The 15,439-nt window shown below is 41.6% G+C and overlaps 1 protein-coding gene across 4 annotated transcripts in view; it reads right to left on the minus strand.

Annotated features, from left to right (window-relative positions):
• DNAH8 (dynein axonemal heavy chain 8) overlaps window positions 1–15,439 on the minus strand; it is a 1,091,167-nt gene that overhangs the window by 47,706 nt on the left and 1,028,022 nt on the right. For all 4 annotated transcript variants that reach the window (XM_075598772.1, XM_075598771.1, XM_075598773.1 and 1 more), the window contains 2 exons: window positions 5,043–5,144; window positions 4,171–4,331 (listed from right to left, as the gene is read on the minus strand). In XM_075598772.1, the coding sequence (XP_075454887.1) occupies window positions 4,171–4,331; window positions 5,043–5,144 (263 nt within the window). The remainder of the gene's footprint in view (window positions 1–4,170; window positions 4,332–5,042; window positions 5,145–15,439) is intronic.

Here is a 15,439-nt window from a genome sequence, read left to right on the forward strand (position 1 = left end):
TTTATCATCAGTGATACTGGATGTGACCACAGCACATTGCTTGCTGCTGCTGTTCCTTGGCTCGCTGAAAAAAAATATTCCACTGGTTGCTGCCCTTTTTCTGGGGCCACATAGGCATCCTCCTCATCACCAGAATAAGGCCCGAAGGAACACTGCTTCATGTGGCTGGGCACTTTACACCAGGAACATATATATATTTATATTTTGTTAATTCTTGCAGAGTCTGTATTTAACTTCAGGTGGGCGGCCCTTTTAAAAACCCACTTTTTTTTCTTCACAAGTGGTGAGGTTGGCTCTGGTTACAGCATCAGTATCTTGTGTGGGTCCGGAGGAGTTGAAATAATTTGACCACGACCTAGCTCCAAACATCCTGAAACTATTTTCAGCCTGAAATCCCAGACGCGACCACTATGTTCAATTCTCAGAACTTGTCCGCAGAAAGTGGGACTTGGAAAATTTCTCGACCTGAAATTTTTGAAGCCGGCTTTCTGCTATTTCTCCATGAGCATCTTTTGGTATATTCAAATTTGCCGCTGCTGTTCTCACGATCAGAATCTGCTCTCCAGATTGGCTGAGGCATCCTTATAGTATTTCAGAGTTCATTCATGAAATATGGCAGACAATCCAAGCGTGGGAGAATTCCTATCAGCCAATCAGAGTGCTGCCAGTCTACCAAAGCCGGACAAGCGGGACTTCGGCATCAGACAAGGGCATGCGTCAACCTGGCACCTCTGCCACTTGTCATGCAGAAGCCAACCGCTGAGTAAGGCTCCTCAAAGTCTTGGATTGACAAATGGTTGTCCGGGGACTTACATTCAGCCCAGGACGTGAGCACTTGAGCTTAACTCCGGTACCCACATGGCTTTCACACCATGGCAACCTCTTAGTATTTCATGTCCGGGAACCGAGCAGACTCTATGGCACCAATCTTGCATCTTTCTTCCTACGAGACATATTCCCCACACACAATACTACACACTTAGATATAAAAATTCCTTGCAACCTTATACATGGTTGGAGTACCCCCAGAACCCCTACACCAGGTTCTGGGTGATCAGGGCATTAACTTGGCATCCCCCCTTTTACTAGGGACCCCTTTAGTGTTCTAGGGATACCACACATCCATATGCCCCATTTACCTTTCTGGTCTGTGCAGAAGCAGGGAGTCGTAGCAGTGAGTGGCGCAAGCATTTTCAAGGGGAGATTTTGCCGGAGCAATGTGCCTCAATGTATCCAAGAATCCGACCTGATTCCCGGGTACATTTTTAGGGTATCCAGCAACTCTGGAACCAAGATACCTAGACACATTCTGACAAGACTTTCTCCATAAACCCCCCCTTGAAACTCATAGACTAGCAATCTCTGCTTGCTTGCACAACTGGAAAGGTAAAACACAGAAAATTCTTTATTGTCGCATAATTTAAAGACATGCATTGACAATCACTGGGCTCAAGAGCTGACACTCCCGAACCCCAATACATGGATCAGAGGTAACAAGACGGGCTTAACCTTCATTGTTGAGCCTGGTTACCCCATCACCATCACACTGGTCAAGAAAATATCCAAGCTCTCAGACGAGAAGGGAGCAGTGGCGTGGGGAACTTCACGCCAATTTGGGAGCCAGAGGATTTCGGGCTATGTCCCGGTCAGAGGAAAACTCTTGTTTATAGTTCCCTTCACCTAGGAGAGCCTAGTTTTCGACCCCAGACTCCCAGTAAGTGTGACTTTTTGTCTGTATTTTGTGTTCCACTGTGTGTAAGCAATTTTTGCTCAATGAATGATCCTGGTAAAAAGGTGTAAACTGCCTGGTCTCCTGTGACACCAGTGTCACGGAAGGCCAGCGTTTTTAACACCTTAGTACCCGGATCCTTTGATTGAGAAAAGCAAGAGATAAAATAAATTATCTTTTATTTACAGAATGAACATACACAGCTTCATTTACAATTACAACGAAAAAATACAGTTACTGTAACTGGGTCAAACGAAATAAAATGTTCCCAAAACGAAATGTTACCAAAAAAAAGTCTCTAGGAGCAATTTCCCATGAGCGGGAGTTGCTCGCAAAAAGAGCCTGAAACAGCCCTCCGTGAGTAGCGCAACTTGCCGTTGCTGTGTACTCCGCTGGAGCTGCTTCTTTCATGATGAAATTTTAAAATCTTAAAACTTAGATGTTTCTTACATGAATCCTTAGATGGTATGAAACTCTTACAACATGATGACTCTTGTTACATGATGGAACTTAGATGGAACTGCTTCCTGATGGCTGAAGGGTTTTTTATGTACTAAACAGGCCTATAATTAACCCATGCAGCCAATCTACTCCATGTGAATAATTCCTTAACACTATCACGGACTTGCCTTTCAAACTTGACAGAGGGGCCTCTTAGTCTGCTCTGGGCATGTGCCAACTTTGCACCTTGGCCACGTAGCATATGGGGCCCATCCCCTCTATCCGGCGCCGCTCAGTCTGGGCAGAGCAGCCATCTGCCAGGGTGGCTTTGAAATTCTCTTCCTTGGTAACAAAAGGTTTAACACCTCCATATCCTTGCTAACAAATGGTTAACACCTCCATATCCTGTACTGCCTTTGAAACTGGTCCTTTGAAGCTTAGAGGGCGGAGTAGCTCCCCCTTTTTTCTATGCAAGTGGATTTTTATCCATACTGAATGACTTCCTCAGACCATTACTTTAATAAAAATCTAAACCTTGGGGACTTTTTTTCATCATTTTTTTATATACTGTGAAAGTGTGATATAAAGCCCATGAAGGGGGGTGTATTAGGATCTATGCAACCATTTTGTTTCTCTCTGTTTGTCCTCCATCTTGTTTTTTATGTAGTTATGAAAGAAGGATGAATGAGTTTTGACCTCTGTGATTCTGGTCTACTGTGTCATAAAATCCCCAGGGCATTTTCTCTCTTCTGAAACTAATCTGTATATAAGCCAGGGGCAAGGGGGGTGAACGGAATGCAGAACCAGTTTGAGATAAGAACTATTCCTATGTAAATCTCCCGTTTGTGTTCGTGAATGTGTTTTCAAAATAATTGGAAGTTAGGATCAGAAAAGATCAAAACCTGCTTCTCCCGCTTTTTCTTACCTTTTAAATAACAACCCTAAACTTAGGAATGTGATAATTGTGTTGTCAATATTGATTAGGTTTCTGTAGAATTAGAGGTCAACCCCTCCTGGAGGGGCGTATTATTATAATTTTCTATAAGACAGCCAATCTAGGGGCGTGTATTATATCTCAGCAGTGTATAAAGATTATGTGTTTCTCACTGTATGCCAGAAGAGCTCTGCATTGAGCTCTCCTCCATGTATACTCATAATGAAATAAACTCTTACTTGATTAACTCTGAAAAAGAATGAGCCCGTAACGATTGTATTTTTTCTCGCATTTACAATACCTATATCAAAATTGCGCTATAAGCTTTTTAATGATTTTACCTGACCAGCGCTCACAGCAAATCTCAGCGTGCTACGCCCTTCCTAGCAGGAGCTAGCTAAAATCCGTTCGCTGTGCTGTGGTCTGCTGGGTTTTAAAACCATGTTTTCTTTGTGCAGTTACAGGGAAACACTGCTTCAGTAATACATTTCATAATTAAACACAACATGATTCTCGCCACCTTATATCTGGTGGGAGACACACATACATGTTTATTGAATACACAGTTTTTTTGCCCTTACTGGGCTGCACAGCTGACGATCTACATTTTCCCAATATGGCTCAGGGGCCCCAGCCGGGCCAAATACCTTTATTAATGCCTTGGTACCCCCTCACCGTCACAACCAGCAAAGAAGTTTCACTTCAAAAAAGTATGAACATGACTACCCACACTTGTACAACAAAATATAATTTTCAACTGTCTCAAAATATACCCCAAGGAAGAATCAGGACTAATTGAATTTCTACATCTGCATGTACCAGGTTTTTAATTTTTCTTTACAGGCCAGAGCCCACAAGTGGGGCATCTTCAGAATTTAAGAAAGTATTGATCTCCAACTGAATATGCCCCTCCAGATATAACTATGAAATGTTAATTATTCTAAATATACCACCATATACTGCATATTGTACTGTAGCATCATTATAGTCATCTATAAATTCATTTAAACAAAAATGTATTTCAGATACTAAAAAAAAACAAAAGGAACATGTATAATTTCCTTACGTGATATCGGCATTTGGGTGTAAACCAAATACCTCTGGGCTATCCACAACAGGCAGAGAATTAACATAATCCAGGTATTGGTCTACTGACTTGCATTGAGGGATTTTATATCCAGTATAAAAACAGAATGTGGGATCAAATGTCTTTTCGCTGAACCACACCTAGACCAACAAGAGAAAAAAGCATAGATAGTAATCAAAATTATTGAAAATATTTTTTAATCTCAATGCACAACTGCAGATGCAGCGACTTGTACAGTATCTCTAACCCGCCGCAACACGTGCCAATGAAACGCTGACCAAAAGTCGAGCGTTCGCAGCACAGTGCTTGGCAGGGGGGAATGGTCCATCAGGATTAACACAGCGGACGTCCCTGCTTTTAAACAGGACTCCCACTGTGTGAATCCTACCGGGCCGCATCAGTCTGGAAGAGACGCGCAGTGAGAGTAGAAATAATCAGTCACTAAAATAGTAGAGAGGTCACAGCTAAAAAGGCATTACAGAATAATGCCAAGAGGTTTATGTATGATATTATAGTATATTAAATGTAACAGAGAATGGCACTAAACAGATTTTAAAAAAAGTTACAGAAAATGTACAGCAATAAAGAATAGTCAGCATGAAAAAGAAATGCTGATATTCAGGAAAAAAAGAACATGGCTTTAAGATACCATACTATTGAATAAGCATTCACAAAAAGATGAGAGAATACAAAAATGTCAAGTTCTGATGTGTAATAGTACATTGAAAATGATAACGGATTTGTTTTATGTAGTAATTGGAAGGAAATTAGAACATTTTCAATTTTCCTTATCTAACCTACCCAGTTTAGCATGAAATATTTGTGGAGAGATATTTCTTGGACTGTCTTACCCTTGCAAAGCAGTTGAGGAGACGTTTATCAAAATCATCTGTGACTCGACCACCATACTGCACTTCTCCTATCATGTACCTTACAGTGCTCCAAGACACACCCTGTGAACAGCAAAGGAAATACTATTCACTCATTTCTATCTAGGTAAACTTGAAGACTCAGAATCAATACTTTTCAAAATGAGGTATGGGGAAGTCAAAAGCTCCAGCAGAGCTAACAGTAAAAACAAAATGTTAAGCATATGTTATTGGGAAAGGTAACAGACCAAGAAGCAAAGTAATATGCTCACCTGTATGCAGGGAGTGGGCTATAAAGTATAATGCTCACTTCCATGCAGGGAGTGGGCTAAAATGTACAGTATAATGCAACAACAAAATAACGGAGGAGAGAAATTGGGCTGCACCTTTCTACCAAGTGCAGTATATATTATGAAATTCAAGTTCTACAAATGCAGTATATATTTTTGGGTGTTATCACCATGGGCTTGCATAGCAATTATGGATATTATGAGAATCAAACAGTGCTGTTGCTTTTTAATTCCACACTAGTCATGTACGTTCTTTCTGAGGTGGGTGGCATACTGTAGTACTGTGATTTTTATTTGGGGGTGTGGGGATCAAAACATTATGATGACCTGTTGAGAATCCCCCCCCCCCGCACACACACACGGCTCTTACTTCCTCACAGCTTGTTGTTAGATGGTGATAATGTTGTAAGGTTTTCTGATATTGCTACAGTCTAGCCACATATATACGTACAGTATAATACCACGTGTGCTACCATTACATATGCAATAGCCCAGGCTAACATGGGTTACACCCTATGCGACCTTGTAGGAACACCCTTTATTCCTAAACACCATTGACACCACTATAGTTGGTCCAATTTCACTGAGGGGATTTTATTTACATTGTATATAGATTATTCACTTTGTTTGTCCACAATACATATATGTTAATAAAATGTTATTAATTTTTTTGTTATATTTAGTGGAGTCTCCGGGAGTCATCCATAGCTCTTAAAGTTGTGATATCTGTTTGAGTATAACACTCTGAGCTATTTTGCTCAATACAATCATTACAAGGTTTGAGTGCAATTTGAGAGGGACTCTTTCCTGAAATCCCTACTGGGATTCACAGAGTTGTTGGAGCAGGGACTCCTCTTCCTTAATGTCTAAAGCACTTATTCCGATGATCTGTTATTTATATTATCTGTTATTTATTTAATTACCACGTGTATTACTGCTGTGAAGCGCAATGTACATTAATGGCGCTATATAAATAAAGACATACAATACAATACAATACATTTGGCTAAAACAGAAATAAGAGCAAAGGCAGCTTGATAACATAGGGTAAATTGCTGTGTAACATTTTAAGTGTCACATATGAAGTGTCTGTGGGTTAATATTGGAGTTAGAATTGGAGGTGAAGAATACAAGAAAACTGGACTCTGAATTTCAACAACAACCCTGCAACTATGAGAACATGACTTTCTAAATGCTCCTATAATTTCTACACATCACTAGACTCAGTTTCTAATCTGCTGCTTAATCTTCAGTGCTACGCTGCCCTGCCAGGTCTAATTTATACACATTCTCTTTCAACTCCTACTCTTATCCTCCAATAGAAAAAGGGGGGATGGGGGAGCACAGGTGGAATCATATATACTCTAGACTCAGATGTGTAAGACTCTGAGCTGCTGGTGTGGGTGATATAAATCTATGTATAATCTCAAACACTCACACGGCCTTGTGCAAATGCGTGTGCATCAAGGTATCTTTACGTCCTATGTTCTTTTCTTTAAGGGTCTCGTCTGTGCTTTTCCTTCTTCGTTGGTGTAGATCTGTTTCTTTTGTTCTGAAGTACTTCACCTCTCGTCCAGACTGGTTCTTCTATTTCTTGTATTCGTTGTTTCCCTCGGAATTAAAGAACACAGGTTCAGCGACAAAGAGATAGCATGCAAAGGGGACAATCTAGGTGGGGGGTAATCTATGAGGTAGACGGTATATCATCAAACACTCACACGGACATGTGTGGGTGTACTCAAGGGCTGAGGTATCTTTTGGTTCCCTGAATTGGTCTCACTGTTCCAAATAGTAGGTGATTGATTATAATGATAGTAAAATATTGTTACTCACACGGCCAAGTGTGAGTGCACACTTGGAAAGGTATCTTTGGTTAGTCCTGATGTCTTGTGTTGTAGAATTTCTAGCCGCTCCTGTTCTGGATTCCTAGCTCCCAGGTGGGTAAATAAGAATATAAGTCCAAGGATACCGGGCAGAAACTTTATTGAAGTAGTAAACAATTGAACAAAATAAAATGTTAAAAACAGGGGTATATGACAAGCCCTCCGCTTGCTCAACTCGTGGGCTGCGGTAGGGGAAGGGGTGGGAGGCCCATCTTTGGGATATTCAGCAGTCTCGTGGTACTACAGTCGCTCGCTCCGCGTCCGGATGGAGCTCTGTACTTCCCTGTTCCTGCTCCCGACGGTGGCCGCAAAGTGTCAAAGTGGTGGGGGGATTTTGAGCAACGCGTTTCGCCCTGTGGGCTTCCTCAGGCTCCGTGAGGAAGCCCACAGGGCGAAACGCGTTGCTCAAAATCCCCCCACCACTTTGACACTTTGCGGCCACCGTCAGGAGCAGGAACAGGGAAGTACAGAGCTCCATCCGGACGCGGAGCGAGCGACTGTAGTACCACGAGACTGCTGAATATCCCAAAGACGGGCCTCCCACCCCTTCCCCTACCGCAGCCCACGAGTTGAGCAAGCGGAGGGCTTGTCATATACCCCTGTTTTTAACATTTTATTTTGTTCAATTGTTTACTACTTCAATAAAGTTTCTGCCCGGTATCCTTGGACTTATATTCTTATTTACCCACCTGGGAGCTAGGAATCCAGAACAGGAGCGGCTAGAAATTCTACAACACAAGACATCAGGACTAACCAAAGATACCTTTCCAAGTGTGCACTCACACTTGGCCGTGTGAGTAACAATATTTTACTATCATTATAATCAATCACCTACTATTTGGAACAGTGAGACCAATTCAGGGAACCAAAAGATACCTCAGCCCTTGAGTACACCCACACATGTCCGTGTGAGTGTTTGATGATATACCGTCTACCTCATAGATTACCCCCCACCTAGATTGTCCCCTTTGCATGCTATCTCTTTGTCGCTGAACCTGTGTTCTTTAATTCCGAGGGAAACAACGAATACAAGAAATAGAAGAACCAGTCCGGACGAGAGGTGAAGTACTTCAGAACAAAAGAAACAGATCTACACCAACGAAGAAGGAAAAGCACAGACGAGACCCTTAAAGAAAAGAACATAGGACGTAAAGATACCTTGATGCACACGCATTTGCACAAGGCCGTGTGAGTGTTTGAGATTATACATAGATTTATATCACCCACACCAGCAGCTCAGAGTCTTACACATCTGAGTCTAGAGTATATATGATTCCACCTGTGCTCCCCCATCCCCCCTTTTTCTATTTCCTGTATCTTTGAAGGATCCTGGGTAGATCCTCCTTTGGGGTTTGAGTCGCAGGAGGAACAGCAACAGAGGGACACCTTGCCCACTCTCAAGGTGGATAATATACCCCATTCTAACTCCTATCTAGTTCCAGGTAGCGCCCGGGTTTTCCCTGTTCTTATCCTCCAATACCTGGGAACTCTCTCCCCCTACATCTTATTATGCTCTCCCTATTTGCTGTTTTCTCACTTCTTTGTAAACTTTTCTCTTCTCACCAACTTCCCCACTCCCCTCCTATCCACATTTCTTCATCGCTCCTCCCCTTGTTTCTTAATCTTTTAAAATAAATTAGCTCAACGGTATTTCAGCAATTTTTATTTATTATTTTTTTCTTTATTTGTTTGTGTATGTCTTTTGTTTTTGGTTGTCTGAAAGTCTCTTGTTTTTGATTTATCTGTGGTTTTTGTATGTCTTTGTTGCTTTATGTTATTGTGTTAGCAGTATACATTATGATTATCTTCTGTGTTTAATGCCACATACAGTATCACGGGACGTATCTTTGTGGATCCAAAAAGTTGGCCTAGAGGTGTAGACTTCTAATCCAAGCCTACTCTCAATACCTTGAAGATATTTTGGACATTATCTATGGACCATTTCTTAATAGGCGCCGGTTCGTATTTGTTACTTGTTCTGTTTTTCTGATCTTGTTCGGTCAGTTTTATCAGACGGCCTAACCTTAACAATATGAGGTTCAATGCATTTAATAATCACTATATTTCACAATATACAGTTGTGTGAAAAAGAAAGTACTCCCTCTTTGAATTCCGTGGTTTTACATATCAGGACATAATAACAATCACCTGTTCCTTAGCAGGTCTTAAAAATAGGTAAATACAACCTCAGATGAGCAACAACACATGACATATTACACCGTGCCATGATTTATTTAACAAAAATAAAGCCAAAATGGAGAAGCCATGTGTGAAAAACTAAGTACACCCTTACTGCTTCCATAGGAATTAAGATGCTAAGTAGCAGACAGGTGCTGCTAATCAAATGCCCTTGATTAATTGATCATCAGCAAGTGTGACCACCTCTATAAAAGCCGGAGTTTTAGCAGTTTACTGGTCTGGAGCATTCAGGTGTGTGTTAACACAATGCCAAGGAGGAAAGACATCAGCAATGATCTTAGAGAAGCAATTGTTGCTGTCCATCAATCTGGGAACGGTTATAAGGCCATTTCCAAACAATTTAAAGTCCATCATTATACAGTGAGAAGGATTATTCAAAAGTGGAAAACATTCAAGACAGTTGCCAATCTTCCCAGGAGCAGACGTCCCAGCAAATTCACCCAAGGTCAGACCGTGCAATGCTCAGAGAAATTGCAAAAAAAACAAGAGTTACATCTCAGACTCTACAGGCCTCAGTTAGCATGTTAAATGTTAAAGTTAATGACAGTACAATTAGAAAAAGACTGAACAAGTATGGTTTGTTTGGAATGGTTGCCAGGAGAAAGCCTCTTCTCTCTAAAAAGAGCATGGCAGCACGGCTTAGGTTTGCAAAGTTGCAACTGAACAAACCACAAGACTTCTGGAACAACGTCCTTTGGACAGACGAGACCAAAGTGGAGATGTTTGGCCATAATGCATAGCGCCATGTTTGGCGAAAACCAAACAAAGCATATCAGCACACACATCTCATACCAATCGTCAAGCACGGTCGTGGAGGGGTGATGATTTGGGCTTGTTTTGCAGCCACAGGACCTGGGAACCTTGCAGTCATTGAGTCGACCATGACCTCCTCTGTATACAAAAGTATTCTAGAGTCAAATGTGAGGCCATCTGTTCGACAGCTAAAGCTTGGCCGAAATTGGGTCATGCAACAGGACAATGATCCAAAGCACACCAGCAAATCTAAAACAGAATGGCTGAATAAGAATCAAAGTGTTGCAATGTTGCAATGTTGCAAAGTGAGGTTTTTAAGTGATACAGTTAGACTACAGTTAATATATATATATATATATATATATAGTTAATATACTCACTTTCTTCATGCAAGACCAATAACCAATAACCTCAGCTGATATGACATGGATCTAATTGCATTCTCTTCACAGGTATGTTCCTGATGTTGAAACTCTCTGTATAAGACTGAATCTGGCCTTGTTGAATTGATATATAAGTATGTTCCTGATGTTGAAACTCTCTGTATAAGACTGAATCTGGCCTTGTTGAATTGATATATAAGTATGTTCCTGATGTTGAAACTCTCTGTATAAGACTGAATCTGGCCTTGTTGAATTGATATATAAGTATGTTCCTGATGTTGAAACTCTCTGTATAAGACTGAATCTGGCCTTGTTGAATTGATATATAAGTATGTTCCTGATGTTGAAACTCTCTGTATAAGACTGAATCTGGCCTTGTTGAATTGATATATAAGTTAGTATGTTTGAATGTAAAAAGTATTTTTTTTTTTTTTTTTCCTCTTAACTCTGTGCTGTTAATTGACCAAATGGAACAAGGTGACTGATTGGGGAGGGGGAGGGTCATGTGACCTTTTTTTGTGTATAATACTAACACCTTCGCTGCATTGGGCAGGAACTGCATTAGGCAGTGAGGCATTTAAAGTGAGGTTTTTAAGTGATACAGTTAGACTACAGTTTGACTAGAGGTGACTGGGGACTGCTTTTTTCTGCAAACTCTTTAACTCAAGACAACAAATGATAAGCTATTCAGATCACACTATGATCCCATGCTTGTTAGCCTGCATAGTTTAACCCCCCACCCCTTTACAACTTCTTTCACTGCAGCCTCTCCCAAAACTGACTGCACAAAACACTGAAACCCTGACTTGACCCTAGCATTGCAATGCAGCAAAACACATGACAAGGTACAGGTTCACCCCTGCTGTTTAGTCTGCACACACTCACTCTGCTCATAACAGCTCCATGCAACACTGCCTACCTCTGGCATCATGAACCTGCTATGTCTTCTAACTTTTTTCTTTCTCCTGGCCTCATGGAGATGTTACTCCCTCTATCCACTACAAACTCCTCCATCCTGGCCCGCACCCAACATCACCATACACCCTGGACTACTCAAAAGCCTTTCATTATCTATGGAATGTTGGTGGAGAACTCTAAAAACCAGCACACCAACCACTGCTCACTCTAATGGAAAACACCACAAATTTACAACTTGTAAACAACTACCCAAATTTCTTCTCATACTATTACTCTCTCTAGCAGGTGATATTGAAACTAACCCAGGTCCTCCCATTTCAGCTCTGCCCCATGCCCCTGAGAATTCCACCTTTAAATTCCAAAAAGGGCTATCTGTCGCCCATATAAACATCCGGAGCCTGCTGCCCAAACTAGACGAACTAAGGGCATGGTGCCTTATGCATAAACCCAAAGCCATCGTTCTTACAGAAACATGGCTATCCTCTAAAACCCCTGATGCAAATATCGCCATTCAGGGATACTCCATTTTTAGGAGAGATAGGTCAAAGAGAGGAGGAGGGGTGTTATTTTATATTGCAGACACCTTACAATTTACACTGTTACATTGCCCACCAAGTCCACCCTCTTTTGAAACTCTAGTTGGCAAAATCTGCCTCCCCTTTTCTAAGCCCATCTTGCTTGCTGGCATTTACCGCCCCCCTAAAGCCCCTCTACAATCCTTGACTGATATCACCCAATTTCTTGCCTCCATTTCCTCTCTGAATGAGAAGAGTGAGCTGCTAGTTCTTGGGGATTTCAACTTCAATTGGCTTGACCCTAAAAACCACAAAATCCAGATACAACTCAAGTCACTTAACCTATCGCAACTCATTTCCCAACCGACACGAATAAACCTGAAGTCGCATAACCATTCCTTGCTAGACTGGATTCTCTCCTCAAACCCCAGCAGAATCCAATCCTCTGGCATCCTTCCTGACATTTTCAGTGACCATGCAATAGTGTACTGTGTAAGGAAAATTAAACCGCCCCATTCAAGCCCTAAAGTTCTCCTCACTAGAACATTTAAAAACTTTAACCCACAACAGTTTCTGGATGACCTTACCAACTGCCCATGGCACAGAATCGATTTAATCCCCGACCCTGACTCTGCGCTCGACTATTTCCAATCCGAGTTCTTAAAACTCTGCGATACCCATGCTCCACTACGCAAAATAAGGGTACGGGGGGCCCACCTTCCATGGGTTACACCTGACCTTATAGCACTCTACCAGTTCAGGGATGCCTTGTGGAAAAGCTACAAAGTAACTGGCACTACCAAGGATCTCAATCACTACAGATGCCTGCGGAACGTGTGCACAAGGCAAACAAGGCATGCAAAAGCACAATATTACTCTGACAATCTCCTCCAGAATACATCAAACCCAGCTAATTTCTGGAAGGTTATCAACAATATATTCCAGCCTCCTAACCATCAACAACCAAGTAATATCACTAAGGGGGATATTACTCTGACAAACCCCACTGACATTGCAAATGCATTCAATGATTACTTTGTGGGGTGTGCCACTAACTTATTAGCGAAACGCAGCACAAACCCCAAACCTGAATCTCATCCTGGGAGTACCCCTATAGTCCCACCCCCTCCCAACACTGCCCACAATTTTCAATTTAGCCCAGTATCTGAAGAGGAGATTACACAAGCGCTCCTCAAACTAAAACTAAGCAGCCAATGTGGACCCGACTTACTACAATCTAGGTTCCTACGACTTGGTGCCCCAGCCATTGCCAAACCAATTGCGTCCATAGTCAACTCTATCCTGTCTGCAGGCCATATCCCTAAGACCTGGAAAACTGCCAGAGTTGTCCCAATCTTCAAAAGTGGGGACAAAAACACTGTCTCAAACTACAGGCCAATCTCACTTCTCCCAATTCTATCCAAAGTTATGGAAAAATGTGTCCACTCCCAATTAAGCGATTTCTACACCAAGACAAATTTCCCTAGCCAATTCCAGTCTGGGTTTCGTCCCAAACACTCCACCGTAACTACCCTGCTAAAAGTTTGCAATGAAATCCAGTGTGGAATGGAACGGGGACAACTCACTGGTGCAGTATTCCTAGATTTTGCAAAGGCTTTTGACACAGTTGATCATGCTATCCTGCTTAACAAACTCCAGAGCTCTGGAATAGGGAAACATGCTTTAAACTGGTTTCAGTCCTACCTATCAGGAAGATCCCAACATGTGTCCATCTCAGGCTCTAACTCCAACCCCCTGGATATCACTTGTGGTGTCCCGCAAGGCTCTGTTCTGGGGCCCCTACTCTTCTCAGTGTTCATTAATGATCTTCCCACAGCTTGTAAGGAAGCCTCAATACACATGTATGCAGATGACACAATCCTGTATGCACACAGCCATAGCCTCTCTGACCTTCAACACATACTTCAGTCTGACTTTTTGAGACTCGAAAACTGGATTTCCCAAAACAAACTGTTTTTAAACACTGACAAGACTGTAACAATGGTATTTGGGACCAAGACTACATTTGTAAAGCTTCCAGTGACTGAGCTCCTGATTAGAACCAACGCTAAAACCACCCTAACACCTGTCACTAGTTTTAAATACCTGGGCTTATGGTTTGACTCCCACTTAACATTCGGGATGCACATTGATACCCTGACAACCAAGACCTATGCCAAACTAGGGGTACTTTACAGGAACAAATCCTCCCTAAGTCTCCTGGTCTGAAAGCGTATTGCACAGCAGATGCTAATGCCAATTATTGACTATGGAGACATAGTATATGGCTCGGCTCCTCAAACCCACCTTAGCAAACTTGACACCCTCTACAATTCAATTTGTCGTTTTGTTCTCCAATGCAACTACAACACACATCACTGCGAAATGCTCAAAGAACTAGATTGGTCATCACTAGAGTCTAGGCGCAAAGTTCACCTTTCCTGTCTCACCCTCAAATACTTTCTGGGCAAGCTACCCAGCTACCTGAACAAGCTCCTCACCCCTACCACATGCAGTACCTATCACCTGAGATCAGACTCCAAAAGACTATTCATGGTCCCAAGACTCAACAAAGTATCCGGACGTTCCTCCTTCTCCTTCCGTGCACCCCAAAACTGGAACAACCTACCAGAGACTCTCATATCCACCACCAGCTTAAGTTCTTTCAAATCTAAGGCTGTCTCACACTTTAATCTGGTCTGTAACTGTTTCATACGCTCATAATATATATTTTCTTTAACTGTGCATGCAATGCCTTGTATATAAATGTATACCTTGTTCATTTATGTAACTGTATTTGTAACCATGTATTATTTGTTTTACTCTGTGCCCAGGACATACTTGAAAACGAGAGGTAACTCTCAATGTATTACTTCCTGGTAAAATATTTTATAAATAAATAAATAAATAAATAATGGCCCAGTCAAAGTCCAGACCTCAACCCAATTGAAATGCTGTGGCTGGACCTTAAGAAAGCTGTGCATAAACAAATGCCCACAAACCTCAATGAACTGAAGCAACGTTGTAAATAATAGTGGGCCAAAATTCCTCCACAACGATGTGAGAGACTGATAAAGTCATACAGAAAACGATTACTTCAAGTTATTGCTGCTAAAGGTGGTTCTACAAGCTATTGAATCATAAGGTGTACTTAGTTTTTCACACATGGCTTCTCCATTTTGGCTTTATTTTTGATAAATAAATCATGACACGGTGTAATATGTCATGTGTTGTTATTCATCTGAAGTTGTATTAACCTAATTTTAAGACCTGCTAAGGAACAAATGATTGTTATTATGTCCTGATAAGAAAAACCATGGAATTCAAAGAGAGTGTACTTTATTTTTCAAACCACTGTAATTAGTTTGCATGGTAGGAGCATCTTTCGTTTTGGGTGCCCATACACTGCACCACTATTTACACACCTCTTTCCCAACA

The sequence above is a fragment of the Ascaphus truei genome, chromosome 4, assembly GCF_040206685.1.
Source record: "Ascaphus truei isolate aAscTru1 chromosome 4, aAscTru1.hap1, whole genome shotgun sequence".
Taxonomy (NCBI): Eukaryota; Metazoa; Chordata; class Amphibia; order Anura; family Ascaphidae; genus Ascaphus; species Ascaphus truei.